The sequence below is a fragment of the Rhinolophus sinicus genome, chromosome 2, assembly GCF_057876585.1.
Source record: "Rhinolophus sinicus isolate RSI-liver-muscle chromosome 2, RSI-T2T, whole genome shotgun sequence".
Taxonomy (NCBI): domain Eukaryota; kingdom Metazoa; phylum Chordata; class Mammalia; order Chiroptera; family Rhinolophidae; genus Rhinolophus; species Rhinolophus sinicus.
In genome coordinates this window covers 35,917,033-35,933,082 of record NC_142502.1, presented here as the reverse complement: position 1 = coordinate 35,933,082, position 16,050 = coordinate 35,917,033, and the positions used below count along the sequence as shown (strand labels likewise).

The window sequence follows — 16,050 nt, the reverse complement described above, 5'->3', positions numbered from 1 at the left end:
AATCTCAATCTTATACCTAGCAAAAATATTTTTTTCTTTATAAGTTTGTTTCTGTTTTGTTTGTTTATTTTGTTCTTTAGATTGCACATGTAAGCAAAATCACGCTGAGTATGTCTTTGTCTGATACTCCACTCAGCACAATACCCTCCAGTTCCACCCATGCCACTGCAGAGGCAAGAACCTATTCCCTTCCCTGGCCAGGCAATATTCCATTGTATATATGTAATACCTACCCTTATGTATTTATCCATCAGTGGACACCCAGGCTGCCTTCACATCTTGTAAACGATGCTACAATGAACATGTGGATGCACACATCCCCTTGAAGTACCATTTTGGGTTTCTTTGGATAAATACCCTGAAGTGGGATTACTGGATCCTTCTTTGTCTCTTGTTATAACTTTGTTTTAAAGTCTCTTTGTCTGGTATTAGTATTGCTACTCCAGATTTTTGGTTTGTTTCCATTTTCATGAAATATCTTTTCCCCATCTCTACTTTTCCATCTGTATGAGTCTTTCAATCAGAAGTGAGTTACTTGTAGGTAGCATATGTAAGGGTCTTGCTTTCTTATCCATTTAGCCCATCCCTATCTTTTGATTGGAGCATTTAATCAATTTATATTTAAAATAATTGTTGATGGATATGTATTTTTTGCCATTATGCCTAGGAAGCGCTATATCTGTCCTTTGATTGTAAGTGATAACTTTGCTTGGTAGAATAATCTTGGTTGTAGGTCATTTCTTTTTCATCACTTTGAATATTTCCTGCCAGTCCCTTCTGGCCTGTAAAGTTTCTGTTGAGAAATCAGCTCATGGTCTTATGGGAGCTCCTTTGTACATAATTAACTGCTTTTCTCCTGCTGCTTTTAAGATTCTTTGTCTTTCATCTTTGGCATTTTAAGTATGATATGTTTTAGTATGGATATCTTTGGATTCATCTTGTCTGGGACTCTCTGCACTTCCTGGGCTTCTATATTTATTTCCTTTCCCATGTTAGGGGAGTTTTCTGTCATTATTTCTTCAAATAGGTTTTCAATTCCTTGCTCTTTTTCTTTTCTCCTTCTGGTACCCTTGTGATGCAAATGTTGGTACACTTCATGTTGTCCCAGTGGCCTTTTAAGCTAGCCTCATTTATTTTGGATTCTTTTATTTTCTTTTTGTTGTTCTGTTTGGGTGTTTTATACTACCTTATCTTCTAAATCATAGGTTTGATCCTCTGCTTCATCTAATCTACTGTTGACTACCTCTAATGTATTCTTCATTTCAGTTATTGTATTCTTTATTTCTGACTGGTTCTTTATTATGTTTTCAATCTCCATTTTTATGTTTCTTATTTCTTTGCTGAAGTTTTCCCTGAGATCATTGAACATCATAATAACCAATGTTTTGAACTCTGTGTCTGATAGATTGCTTGTCTCCATTTTGTTTAGTTCTTTTTCTCAAGCTTAGTTCTGATCTTTCATTTGGGACATGTTTCTTTGTTTCCCCATTTTGGCTGTCTCCCTATGTTTGTTTCTATGTTAGGTAGAGCCACTATGTCTCCTGGGCTTAGTAGCATGGCTTTATTTAGTAGGTGCGTTGTGCAGCTCAGTGGCACAATTTTCCTTGTCACCTGAGCCACGTACTCCAGGTTTGTCCTTAGTGTGGGTTGTGTGTGCCCTCCTGTTGTAGTTGATCCTTGGTTACTGTTTGCACATCAATGGGAGGGATTGATCCTTGGGCTGGTTAGTTGTGAGGACTAGCTATGACTACAGTGGAGGAGCTGTTGTGCTGGGGCTCAGCCTAAGGAACAAGATTCACTTTAGCAGGGCTCTGGTGCCTTCCCACTGTACACTTGGAGTGTGTCATCCTCAGAAGCGACTGAGTGATTTCACAGCCAGGTCCAAAGCAGGCCAATGGGCATGCCAGACCTGGGGCCTCTTGAGAGTGGACCTGCTGCAGGCCAAGTGCAGCCACAGCCTGTGTCCTTCCAGGGGGCCACCTGGCATGAGCCACCAAGCAATCTACAAATGGCCACCACTCATGCTGTGTTTGGAGGTGCCTCAAGAGGCCAAGCCACAAACCAAGGCTGGCTGTTTCTAGTGCTGGGCTTAGGGCTGCTCAGCCAGAGGTGCAGGACATGCTGAAGGCAGACACTACTTGTTTGTGTTTGGTGAAACTTCGGAAGATTTTAGGAAAATCTGCAGCTAAGGCAGGCAATTTATATAGAAAAGCCACTGGAAGTGGCTTGGGTGGTCTCAATTATTTACGTGGGGCAGGGTTTCAGGGAATCAGGGTAAATAAATGGTGTTAGCCATGTTGATGAAGACTCAGATATTGAGACTGCCTGCATCTACACACCAGGATGTGGGGAGTGCTCAAGAAAGAAACAATGGCTTCTACCAGCACTCTGTCTGGGAGAAAGCTGCCCCTCCAGCTCTTGCCCTGAAGTCAGACAATTCAGTTTCCGCCCCCCCCCCCCCCCCATATGTCTCTGGTGCCTTTTGAGCTACTTCCCCAGTGCTGGAGCTCAGAGTGAGTGAGTCTGTTAGCAAGTAAGGCCATGCATGGGCCCTTTAAGAGGGTGACCTGGGACTGCAGTCACCCTCTGGCTCACTTAGTCACAATCTCCTCTGGTTTTCACAGCCAAAAGTTATGGGGACTTTTCTTCCCAGCACTGAAACTCTGGGCTGGGAAGCCTGATGTGGGGCTGGGACACCTCACTCCTCCGGGTGTGACCCTTGCAACTAAGACATCTCTCTAGATTTTTAATGGCCACATGTAGCTGTGGGACCACCCCATTCTGTGTTTGTACCGCTCCTACCAGTCTGGAGTTGGCTACTTCTGTATATCCTTAGTTTTAGGAGTTCTGTACAGCTAGACTTCAGGTAATTGTCAATGATGGTTGTTCTGTAGTTCAGTTGTAATTTTGATGTGGTCATAAGAGGAAGTAAGCACAGCATTTACTTACTCCACCATCTTTGCTGGATTCTAGCAAAAATACTATTCTTGAAGATTAAAAGTAACGTAAAGTGACTTTCAGGCAAACAAACAAAAAGTTATTTATAATCCTTAGATCTGTACTGAAGGACAGATTAAAGGGGTTTTCTTTAGGTTAAAGGAAAATTATTCTATATGGAAACACAGAGATACAATAAGGGATGAAGAACAATGAAAAGGATAAATATGTGCAATGATTCTCAAACATTAGTGTAAATTAGAATTGCCTGAAATGCTGACCAGAAAACATTGTGAAGTAGGTCTCCCCTAAGATTTCTGATTCAGTATGTCAGTGGTGGGAATTCATATTTCTAACAAGTTCCCAGATGACGCCAATGCTGGGAACCACACTCTGAGAACCGCTGAAGAATATCGGTTGTATACAACAAAGATGTCTTGTGGGATTTAAAATTCTTATTGAATTAAATCCATGGATTTATGGACAATTATTTTGTGGCAATGGTAGATCTTCTGTTTAGCAGGAAAAAAAGACAGTCTTTTTAATAACTAGTCTCTACAAATGGTGCTGAGTCAACTGGATATTCATATAGAAAAACAAAACAAAACAAAACGATTCTTGATCCCTTTCTCACATCATGCATTAAACTCAGTCACAGGTAGATTGCAGGTCTAAACATGAAAGATAAAAACAATAAAAGTTCTAGATGGTAATATCAGAGTGACCCATTTAAACAGATTCAAAAAGCAATATTCAAAGGGAAAAAATTGTACTACATTAAAATTTAAAATTATATTAATCAAGAGACACTTTAGAGAGTGAAAAGGCAAGCCACAGAAAATATTTGCAATACTTGGAACTGACAAAGAGTTTATATTAAAAATCTATTAAGGACTTTTAGAAATCATAATTAAACAATAAACAACCCACTATTAATATGGGCAGAACTCTTGAAATGACACTTCACACAAAAAGTTATACAAATGCCTAAAAAATATGAGATCTTGCTCAATCTCATTAGTAATCATGGCAGGGAATACGAAAACTACTTTTCAATATCCCTGTTCAAAATCGGAACTGATAAAGTTATAATGAAAGACAATAATAAGAACTTGTGAGACTATGGCACAGTAAGACATCTCATACACTGCAGTGGGGATGGTGAAATCGCACAATCATTTGGAAAATACTTTGGCATTATTTACTAAATTTTGAGATACACATCCCATACAACCTAGCAATTTCATTCCTAGGTATGTCCATGTGCACTAAAAGATATGTCCCCGAATGCTCATATATCATGATTTATAATAGCCCCAAATAGAAAAACAACTCAAATTTTCATCAGCAGTAGAATGGATCAGTATATTGTTTATAAAAGAAAATTCTATGCATCATCATTGAATATGGATGAACTATGTGCAATGACATCAATGAATCTCACAAAATTAGTATTGAATGAGAGTAGCAACAATCACAAAATTACAAATGAATGATTACATTCAAGTTAAAAAAAACAAGAACATCTAAGTTGTAGTGCATAGTGATGTAGTTTGTAAATTTTTAAAGAAAAACATTGTTTTATTATCTTAAAAATGAAGTTAGAGTGGCTTCCTTTGTTGGGAAGCAGAGGCCCGTAGTTAGGAGAGGAAGAGAGTAGGACTTTTTGGGCTGGTGTTCTATTCCTTAAGCTGGGTAAGTGTTCACACAGGTGTTTGCTTTGTAATATATATTGAATTATATATCATTATTTTTTACTCTCTCTCTCTCTCTCTCTCTCTCTCTCTCTGTGTATATATATATATATGTGTATATGTATATATACACATATATATATACACACACATATATATAACCCCCGTATAACACGGTTATTAGGTTCATAAAATGCCATGTTATGTGAATCTGTGTTATACAAAACAAAGAACTAGTACAAAAAAGGGGGCTAGTTTCCAAAAATTAAAAAAACCCCACATACTATTATATTTTTATACGTAAAAGAAAAATCTTTATTAAAGCAATTTGCACCAAAAGATAACATTGATATGTATTAAATAATGTTTTATTCATTATCAATTCTAAGCTCTTATTATGTTCCGTGTTGTTCAGGGATTTTACTAATTTCGAATGAGATATCTTTTGCTCTTAAAAGCTCTTATTACGCTCTGTGTTGTTTGGGGATTTCTCTAACTCACGAACCATGTTAGAGCGAAACTGTGTTATAGAAGTGCCATGTTATATGGGGGCTACCTATATACATAATTTAATAAATGGGATACAACGTTTTAAAACATAAATTACTTACTCTACTCATTTTAAATACAGCAGTAAACCAAACTATTATTTAGGTTGCTTAAAAACACCTGAAGTCCTTGATTTAATTATTTTCCCAATAATGCTTCAATTAATCCTTTTTTGTTTAATTTATTCTCACATTCTCCTTCCTACATTACTTTGCATTAATTTGGCAAAATAAACTAATATTGAATGAGAATCAAATACTGTGACATCATGTGGGGACAGAGCCCCAGAGAGCAGTTTCCAGGCTCTTGGCCTCATGTGGAAAGGTGCTGATTCAGGTAGTAGATGGCCGTCAGCTGTGGCCCTTGAGTCATTGGCCACTAATATAACTGCCGAGGCTGCGTTAAGGAGGGAAGTCGAGGAGAGAGTTGGTTACTTGGCAGAAAGCGGACAGCAGGTCCCACGTCGTGTGAATCCAGCCTCCAGAGAGACTATAGCGGTATGACTCCCCTACCTATGGCTCCGTGGGTGTTCCCTTTTGGCCTAGCCATATCCTGCGTTCTTCTGTGGGGAGCGAGACCAGAGGCCCCGCAGGCCGCCCCACATGGCACATCATCTGGATAAACAGCTTGTTAAATTCTTAGATTGCTTGGGTATTCATTTTGGTTTTAGAACTGACTTCGAAATATAAATATAGAGAGAATGATAGTACAATCATTGGGAGAAGGACTTAAAAGTTTGTAATTATAATTGTCATGCATGGAGTCATGCAGGGTCTCTGGTCCAGCTCCCTGCACAGGAACACAGGAAATGGTGAGGCCAAAAAGGAACATCCACGGAGCCATAGATAGGAGAGTCATACCACTATATTCTCGCTGGTGGCTGGGTTGGAAATATAGGAAGCAAGAGCCACACGATCTGCAACCTGCTGTCCACTTCTCTCTGCCAACCAACCTCACTTGCTAGCTGTAATCCACCGTGCTAACTGCAATCTGCTCTTGCTAGCTCAGCCACCATCTGCTTGCTAGCCCCCATTTGCTGCTAGGGTAGCCACGGCAGTTATATTAGTGGCTGATGGCTCACTGGTTACAGCTGACAGCCAACTAGCCACAGCTGATGGCCATTAGATCACAGTTGATGGCCATTTACTATCTGAGTGAGCACCTTTCCACTTGAGGGCGAGAGCCTGGAAACTGCACTCCTAGCTCTGTCCCCACAATAATTGAAAAATATTTTTACATGTATTTAACTGACCTACTCTAACAACCCGACTACATATCATATTGATATATTAAAATGAACCTTTTTGAAGCAATTCTATTGATAAAAATAAGAACATCATTACTAAATATAGGTACCACCATATAATGGACCAGCAAATTTTATTTAATTTTGTAAGTTTCTTTCTAAAAATATAGTCTACTATTTCCATCTGAGAGAACAAAAATAAGCAATTGGTTTTTAAGCACCTTGAAAAATGTGAGATTTAAGCCTACTTGCAAGCTAACAAGTTAGCTGGCCACAGTACATGGATGCTGGTAGAAGATGCAAAACTCCTGGGTTAGAAATAAAAGGCTGTGGTTCAGGTGTAGAAAGTAGTAGGCACATCAGCATATTTTGTTCTGGTTTCCTGAGCTCCAATTCCCACAAGCCTAAGAGAAGAATGTCAGGTAATATTAGGTTGGTGCAAAAGTAATTGCGGTTTTTGCAATTATTTTTAACCTTTTTAACCACAATTACTTTTGTACCAACCTAATATTTGCACACAGTGGGTGGTGTTATAGGAGAGTAGCTATGAGTTGAGGGAAATCAAATAAGCCTGCCTACCCCTTGCTCAGGAGAGAGACACTATCTCTGTCTTCCAAAGCCCTAAACAAGTCTACCCTTTGTTCAGATGGAAATACTATCTTTAGTTTCCAAAGCTTTTCAAAGGCTGTTCACTATAAACACAGCTTGAAAAGGTAGTCTGGAATAAAGGGCAGTTAGTGCCTTGCTCATAAGACATACAGAAATGTAAGAGATCCATGAAGAACTGTCTCTCAATGTTGGTTGATAGCTAAAACCCTTTATACAGTTGATGTGAGTCAATTTTTCTTCAATTTCTGGAATACTGGCCTGAAATGAATTTAAAAACTTGAAATGGGAACCAAATTATTTGACAGTTCATATTGCATTCAGAATGTTTGGGATAGTTATAATCACATTGTAGGACTTTAAATATACCATATATAGTGCATATATATATATACACACACATACCCATATGGCTAATTTTCTGCCTCCTCAATTAAAATGTAAATTCCTTGAGAATAATGACTATGTATGTTGTGCATATATGTGATTTAGTCTCTTCTTGTGATTCTTACATTACTTTGCATTAATTTAACTAATAACATGGTTAAAATTCTTTTTCTTTTCTTTCTTTCTTTTCTTTTTTTGTCAACTCCATTGGCATAAGAACAATAAAAAAATGTTTGTGTAATCTGAGGGTTCTAATAGTCATCAAAGATGACAACGTTTTCTTATTTTCAAGATCATCTATCCATAGACTCGGGCAATGCCCCACACGTAGTGGAAAGTCAGTGAACATTCTTGCATTGAGGGGCTTGAACTCAGGACCCCCTTCTACAGTTGGTGAGCCAGTAGTTGTTCTTAGTGATGTGTTCAGTAACACATGCTGTGCTTTGAAAATAGAAAACATTCCTTTTCCTTAAACCTGTAGAGAGTCACCTTAAGTTTAAAGACTCCTGCTCATTTATGGTAATTCTAGCGTATAGATGTATAGAACTGAGTGAGCAATCATATGTGTGTCTCCAGGAATATTTGCCTTAGTATGAGATAAGAAATAAGTCAAGGAGTACCTATTTTTCCTTCCTTCAAGAACTGTCCCTTGCCTCCCCCCCCCCCCCCATTTTAATCCTTTTCAATAGGAATTGCGCAGCCAGAGTTTATGGTTGACGTACGATTCACATAAGTTCCTCCGGAGGCTTAATCATCAAAACAATGCTTGGGAAACACTCTGGTCTTCTTTTCTATATTAAACATTTCTGTTAACAACAAATGCGGAAAGTACAAGATGTTTCCGTACTCCTTCCACATCAAAATTACCTCCCACAAGAACTAGAAAATGTGTGTCAATGTGAATTACCGTCCGTAAGGTTACTCGCCCGGCCGCTCCGGGGTCTTGCACACAAAGGGTGAGGCCCCGCCCGCCCAGGCGCTCTCTGCAGGAGTAGGGTGCTGGCGAGTGGGGCAAGGAGCAGGCTAAACTTGGGGCTCGGGATATTTGCATGCCACCGAAATTGCTGTCCTCCCCAAACGAGTCAGGGAGAGGGGCGAGGAGTGCCTGCACGAGCAGAGCAAGTGCTTACGTAGCAGCGAGATCCGCGCTGGGATAATTAGAGAGGAGTTGGGCTGAGCCGAGCCCTCTTTTAGTACCGGCAGCTGCGGCGGCATTAGCGCCTGACTCCCGCCGCCCGGGCGCGCACAGCAAGAGGCCCGCGCCCACCGCCCCGGCGGCTCTGGGTTCACAAAGGCGGCGGCCGCCCGTGTGGCCTTCTCCATCCAGACATTCTATTCTCCTTCCCTTCTCTCCTGAAGGCGAGAATGGCAGGGATGGGTGAGGATCCGGGACAGCGGTGGCCCTAGCTCTGCACCCCCCACCCCTCCTGCTGGGAGTGGCAGCCGGCTGCTCGCGGACGATGTGGCCACGGCTGCTCCCCAGTGCGTCTACGGCCGGTGTCCCCGCTACTGCCCCTCTTCTCTGCTGGATCCATCCCACCGAGAGGAGTTGACGTGGCTGTCGCCGCCGCCGCTGCCGAAGCCGCGGCTGACGGAGGCCAGGGAGTGCCGCAGAGCTTAGCGTCCGCACCTCCGGGTTTGCTGGTAGGAGCCGTCTGCTGCTGCTTCTCGCTTGCTCTGGGGTTTTATAGAAAAGGCAGAGACATTTTGATTGTATTCACCACTCTTATTCTCCACCCTCACCCCACCCCGCATGTGTGATGTACGTTCCCAGAAAGATCCCTTAGGCCTCCCGCAGCAATTCCGTTGACATAAAGGGCTAGAGGAAGGCAGAAGTTGGGGGTGGGGTTGGGGGAGCCCACACTGGTGCCAATGCCACCAAAAACCCTTCTAGTGTCTTATGAGATCACGGTGTGCCTAAGAGGGGAGGAGGGAAGGTGTGCTATCTGCAGAGTCTCCACCTAATTGGTTTAGAATAATTGTAAGTGAAATCCCACAAACGTCTTTTAAAAATAGAATCTTTAATAAGCAGAAGGAGAAATAAGCTCGTTTGCCCCTCTTTCTCTCTTTTTCTTTCCGGCAAAGATGCACTCTCCCCGCCTCAGCGCTGAAGAGCCACCTTATTATTAATCAGGATTCCCATCGTTATCCCTACCAGGAGCATCCTTCGGTAGGGACCGCAGAAGCATCACAGTGCTGGGGCTGAGATGTGCGTGGTGTTTGTTTTTCTTACATCTTGGGAGAGAAGAGGACAGTACCCAGATCAGCACCACCCGTGCTGGGTGCGATAGGGGTGTTTTGTTAGGAGAGTGAAAGAAGGAGAAGAGGCGCGCTGGGACCGCCAGAGGTCCACATCTTTTTACAGGAGAGGGAAGAGGGAAACAAAGTGGGGGCGTTGTTTTTAGGGGGTGGGGAAATAAGTTTATAGTCTACATAGAAAAGCTGTTGGAAAGCAGGAGCAACAGGGTACTTGATTGGACACCACGACAAATCATTTCCTGTAAAGAAGAGGAAGCAGGCAGCATCCAGTTCTGGAGGTCAGAGTGTAGTGGTGACAAGAACCAGGTTTGTTGCGGGACAGTCATTAAGAAGAAGGGAAGGCTTGGGAAAAAGTAGAACAATGACTCATTTACAAGCTGGGCTCTCTCCTGAGACCCTGGAGAAAGCGCGCCTGGAGCTCAACGAGAACCCAGACACACTGCACCAGGACATCCAGGAGGTGAGGGATATGGTCATCACCAGACCGGACATTGGCTTTCTGCGCACGGATGATGCCTTCATCTTACGCTTCTTGCGGGCCAGGAAGTTTCATCACTTTGAGGCCTTCCGCCTCCTGGCCCAGTACTTTGAGTACCGGCAGCAGAACCTGGATATGTTTAAAAGCTTCAAGGCCACTGACCCTGGCATCAAGCAGGCACTGAAGGATGGCTTCCCTGGGGGCCTGGCCAATCTGGACCACTACGGCAGGAAGATTCTAGTCCTTTTCGCTGCCAACTGGGATCAGAGCAGGTAAATACTAAATCCCAACTGGTACTGAGATTCCTTTACTCTCCCATTTTCCAGAATTTATCCTCAGTAGTGTCATAGCTTTACAGCTTTGATGTCTATGTTTATTTGACTGGGAAAAAAGAGAAACTGAAACTGAAAAATGAGTTTTTGGGGGTTGCCTTGTGGGGGTGTGTGTGAGAGGAGAGCTTTTGTTTTATTTTTTTTCCTTTGAAACTCTTACTTCACCAGCACCCAGTTTCTACTGCAGTTTTAAGTGCTTCCTGAACCACATTATTGTGCTGCAATCTAAGTCATTTCACTTCTAAATAAAGCTGCTCCATTTTTCACTTCCTGAATAAGTTTACTGTTCTGTGGAGAAATTATATGAGAATGGAGAGAACTTTTCCCCTTCCTTCTAAAGAAGTTCTTAAACTAGATTCATCATCGTCATCATCATTATCACCATCACCATCATCACCATCATCACCATCATCACCATCATCACTATCTCTCTCTTTAGTACTGAGATTTTATTTTTTAAGAATAGTCTGACGTTCAACCAAGATCAAGTAGTTTTATTGCTTGGGACCTTTTCTGCTTGGTGATGTATAGATGACGGAATAATACGATGTGTGTCACTTCAGTGAGAGGGAAGAGTTGTATCCTCTGTCACTGAGCATGCCAACTGAAATAAAGGCTGACTGGTGTGCTTGTTCTACACCTGCCATTAATCTAAAGAATATGTTTCCTGTCTGATGTGATTTTCATCTTTGGAAGGAGCAGAAAATGTTCAGATATGTCACTTGGTAGACTTTTGGAGCGCTCTTGCTTTTTAATGGAGGAGACAAAATAGTCTTATTTAATCTGCATTATGATAGAAAAAGGCAGAGTGACTCTTCTACTAACTTCCTCAATCAGAATTAATTATTCAGACTGAAAAATATAAGAAATTATAAAGGCTCTAGTATAAGGTAGTTTCAATTAAGTTCAAAGTTAATATATTTCATGGATCTTGAAAATGTTATCAGAACTATGAATCATAAGAAGCTGGTTGTTGAAACATTGGTGTATTTTTAGTTCTGTGAATGGTGACTTTTGATGCATCTGGTTAGTTTAAACTGTCTCTGGAAATTGTAAAAGACTTTTCAGTGACTGAGAAATGTTGTAACTCTGTAGATAGGCTTCTCAGAGTCTTGGGATCTTAAAATGTAAATTAACATTTTTGACCAGATTTTTACCCTTTAATTTTTCACATTTTGTCTGTATTTCTAGTTTGAGAAACACCCTGATTATTTTTTTTAGGTAAATATATAAAGACAAACTACTACCCAAAGAATCATGAAATTATTAAGCTAAGAAACACATAGAGAGAGTTAGCTATTGAGGGGGAATGGAGTTCCATTACTTACTTGGGTTAGTTATGTAGAGATCTCACTGTACTTTTTATCAGGTAGTCAAGTTTAAAGGACCATGAAATGTCATGCTTTGACCACATTTTCTTTAAAAAGTTGTTGTTTTTTTCATCTGAGAAGTACATTGTAGGGTCATGCAAACTAATGATTGTGTGTATCAGAATTGAAAACTTTTACTCAAGAAAGAACCTAATATCCATTTGTCAGACTGGAACTTCATTATTAAGCTACAGTGAAATGGGAGTGGTAGAAATTTTATATTTAAATATCTCAAAGTCTGCTAAAGATAACATTAGGGAGGCAGATTGCATTTAAGGAGACATGAATTTACATTAGACCGATTATTATTTATTTTTGTAAGTGAACTAATATTCATACTGATTTGCAAACCTAATTAAGATGAAAATCACTTATCGTTCTCATGTATATGGGAAGTTGATTATTGCAGATTACTAAAGCAAATATGTTTTTGTTGTCATGTTGATCTCATGCTTTCTTACAAAGGATAGATTACTAGTAATCAAAATCTAGCCCCCTGGATATCTGCAGTGGGAGGGAATTTATGAATTGGTATGTAGAACTATTTTTATTAAATCTACAGAAAATCTTAAATATTAAAATTTTGCAGATGTGAAATGAAAAATGAGAAGCTGTGTTCTGTAAAAATATCCTATCAGGATGTATAGGCTAATAATTGTAAATCTGATTTCTATGGTTGGAAATAAATAAACATAATCAAGAAGATATAGTACATCAAAGTCAAAAGATATAAAAGTTATTTAGAGCTTGTCTAAAATTCAGTTGTTTCCTCCTCCTATATTCTTAAAAAAAATAAAAGAGTCACTCCCTCTTTGTCCCTGCCTGTCTCCCATTCCGGATCTACATATACCCAATAACAAGAACTAGTGGATAAATAGGATTGTCCTCTTGCCATCCTCTGTAAACCTTTATCATTGGGATATGTGTATAAGAACTGCCCTGAAACCTGCAGGACAGCGGCCTTTCTGGCAGTACCCAGATGTCACCAGCCTTTCTCCTACCTTTGGCCTGAATCCCCTTTGTTCTTCCACTCTGAAGCCTCAAGTCTTATCTGTCTGGATGCCTACAGAAATTTCTAGCATTTTTCCTAGGTGTTTACCTCACTATTACTTCATTAATTGGTATGCCCCATGCCAAATCCTGTCACTCCTCCCCTGTTCTGTGAGTCAGATGTTCTCATCTCCCTTCTCTGATCCTGCCACCCATGTAACTTGGGTCTCTTGAGAAGACAGCTCATCTGAACACCTTATTTTTGAGTTGTCAATGAATTACCTGGCTTTCAACAACTTTAAAAAAACTAGCATTGTTTTAAAGAAGTAAAATAGCATTGTTTTAAGGAAACAATAGGTGGGAATGTCCACTACTACAGGGAAGTTCCAGATATGAGGTAGAAGATAATGCCCCACCTCCTTTATTTGGAAAATAAATTATTTCCAACTTCCCAAAGGGAAAAGGAAGATTTTAAAAATAAATTCTGCAGGACTTTGTGAAGAATTTTGAAACAATTGATCTGTATAACAAAAAAAACTAAGCCTAATGTTATTATCTTTATAACAGCACCCGAATTAGAGTTAATCCTCAATAAATATTTGTTGAGTTTAATTGAGTTATGCATTTAAAAAAATAATTCTAAGCAGGAAGTCATCTGATATATTCTTTCTCCTATATTAAACTTGTAGGAAAGCTTTTTGTCCTCCTCAGGAGACCGGAAATAGTAAATGTGTGTGAGATGGTGACTATAAATAAAACAGTGTCTCTACTGCAATGTAATGCAGGTCAGTTTCAGGTTATTGAATTGGACCATTTCCAAAGCTTTTACAAGACACATGGAATCTTCAGGAAGACAAGGTAAAATAATATTTACAGTGTACCTACCTTCTAATAAATCTGAAAAAATTGAAATACTGAAATGTCAAAATGAATTTCAGTGTGTTCTGTGGTTATTTTTAAAAAAGCATAGAACAGGCTCAGATGACTTATTATATTTATTGAGCAGGCTATCCTTGGGAAAAAAAATCATAGAATTATTTTATCCTCTTTCTTTCAGTCTAACATAATTTCTGCAAAAAACAAAAATAAATTCCACAAAATAAAAAATAAAAAAATTGGAATGTTTCAGCGCATCCCTCGGATGTAGTAGCCCGCTGTGCGTTCATTACATGCTGTATTTCTTTCATCAGTGATAGTGCCCTGCTTAGGACTCAGCAGATTCCTTCAAATTTCCAACTAATTTCAACAACAGAATGTGAGGATAATGTCCCATGAAGCTAGAAGAGATTATACTACCTTAAGTAAAGGAAGTTTGGAATAAAAATAGATCATGGACTAGACCCTAGGCATGAAAGCAGGTATCTGAGAAATAAAAATTTACTGGTGTATAATTATGGGGAATATTCATGAGTAAATTGCATCACTTGAACTATAACGTTGACATCTATTCTGACAATTGCCTGTAATTTTTCAGTTAACCTGCAAGTAGTATTTTATCTCATTAAACGTGTAAAGTAGTTCTCTAGATTTCAGTATTGTAAAGAACCATTTATCAGGAATCTGGTTAAGAACTGTTAAAAAACAATTAAATGCAGCTAAACTGAAATGATTCTTAATACAGTGGCAATTCAGAAGCACTGACTGTCTTGCAACACTCTTTGGCTTGTCATAATGGACATTGACTATCGCTTAGAATATTGAAGCTCTGAAAGGGATAGAGGCTGACTGGTCAGGCATTGCTATGATCCTGAAGCTTAACCCAGAATTTGCTAAAACAACCATTATTGTCACTTTGTTTATTTTGTGTCACTTTTTCATAAAAATGAAAATATCATACAATGGTCAACCATTTGCAGCTTCATTATGCTCCCATTTATTAAAATAATGCGACCAATCTCCAAACTGAAAGAAGGTTTATGATAATGATAGATTAAAATTTTCAAAATAACCATAGACTATACAGATTTGCTGTAATCTCAGCCACAAACATGGGGAGATATACTAAAATAAAATAAAGTAAAATAAAATAAAATATAAAATAAAAATGACTAGGAATAGATTAAAACAGTCAAGCACAATTAACTAAATAATTAGGGAGAAACACTCTGACTTGGTAATCTTAAAAACAAAAACCAACCAATCAAAAAAAGGTATACATTTTTTTCGCCTGAGTTTTCAAGACTTCTTGGCTCAGTTTATCAAAATATTTAAATATTTCTCAACTTATTATTTCATGGTGGTATATATCGTGAAGAGTCAGGAATTTTTACCTTTAAAATCCTGGAGGCATTGTTGTGCTGTGTCATGGGCAGATTTTGATATTAGGTCAAAACTAGAAATTGCAGTTGTGGACTCCATGGGGTTTCTGTCCCAACAGAGCTTCCTTATTGCTTTTTTTTATACTGATGCTCTTTTAACAAATATTCTGGAAACTATGGCTTATTGCAAACTATACCCTTGGTTCATACCATGCAAAATGGGAGAGGGAAAAAAAAATGTCCTGAGAAACATTAGTTGCTTCAAATTGGAAGAAATCTCTGAGAAAAATAGGACAGTCTCTAAAAACTGGGGCAATTCTGAAGTAATTAGTGAAGTAATTCTGAAACAACAACAAAGACCAAGAGTGCTAACTTTCAGTAGGACTGATTGGGTCCAAACCAGGTTATTTTCATGTTTCAAATATGCAACTTTCAACAAACTTGAAGAGGAGAATAGAATTTGAGGTTAATACAGCATACTGAAAGAATACCTCAAAAGAAATATTTAAATATGTTTTAAAACATGAGTCAAGTTAGTAAATTAATAAATCATCCTTAGTAAATTAATATATGTCTACTACTCTGGTAGAATTATTGAGCTCTTTTATGTCACTGAGGGCAGGTACGTGCATTTTGTTAACATAGTAAGAGCACTATTGACATGAGGGAAAGAATGTCCCTGCATGTGGGGTCCTTATAACAGCAAATAAACTGAGTGAATAGTCCTCATATCAATTCAATTTTTGAAAAAAAGCACACTTTAGTCAAGCATTTGCTACATACATAGAAATTTAGAAAGTGCTAGGAGACAATAAAGACACAAATAACACGTTCTTTGTACCATCAGGGGACATATAACCTCTCTGGGAAGAAAAAAAACTTGAAAAGTTAAGTACCAGAAAGGTAGTGAATGCTTAGTGAAGGTACCCTTTGCCATTGCTGGA

The 16,050-nt window shown here is 39.2% G+C and overlaps 1 protein-coding gene across 3 annotated transcripts in view; it reads left to right on the top strand.

Moving 5' to 3' along the window:
- The first annotated feature begins 8,344 nt into the window (after positions 1-8,344).
- CLVS2 (clavesin 2) overlaps positions 8,345-16,050 on the top strand; it is a 128,227-nt gene continuing 120,521 nt past the window's right edge. Inside the window, exons 1-2 of one of the 3 annotated variants that reach the window (XR_016020189.1) lie at positions 8,345-9,063; positions 9,505-10,428. Coding sequence is in view for 2 of the 3 variants with exons in the window: in XM_019740972.3 (XP_019596531.1) it covers positions 10,040-10,428 (389 nt within the window). In the remaining variant the exon portion in view is untranslated. Of the gene's footprint in view, positions 9,116-9,504; positions 10,429-16,050 lie in introns of all 3 variants that reach the window. The other 2 variants (XM_019740972.3, XM_019740970.3) reach the window with 2 other exon arrangements.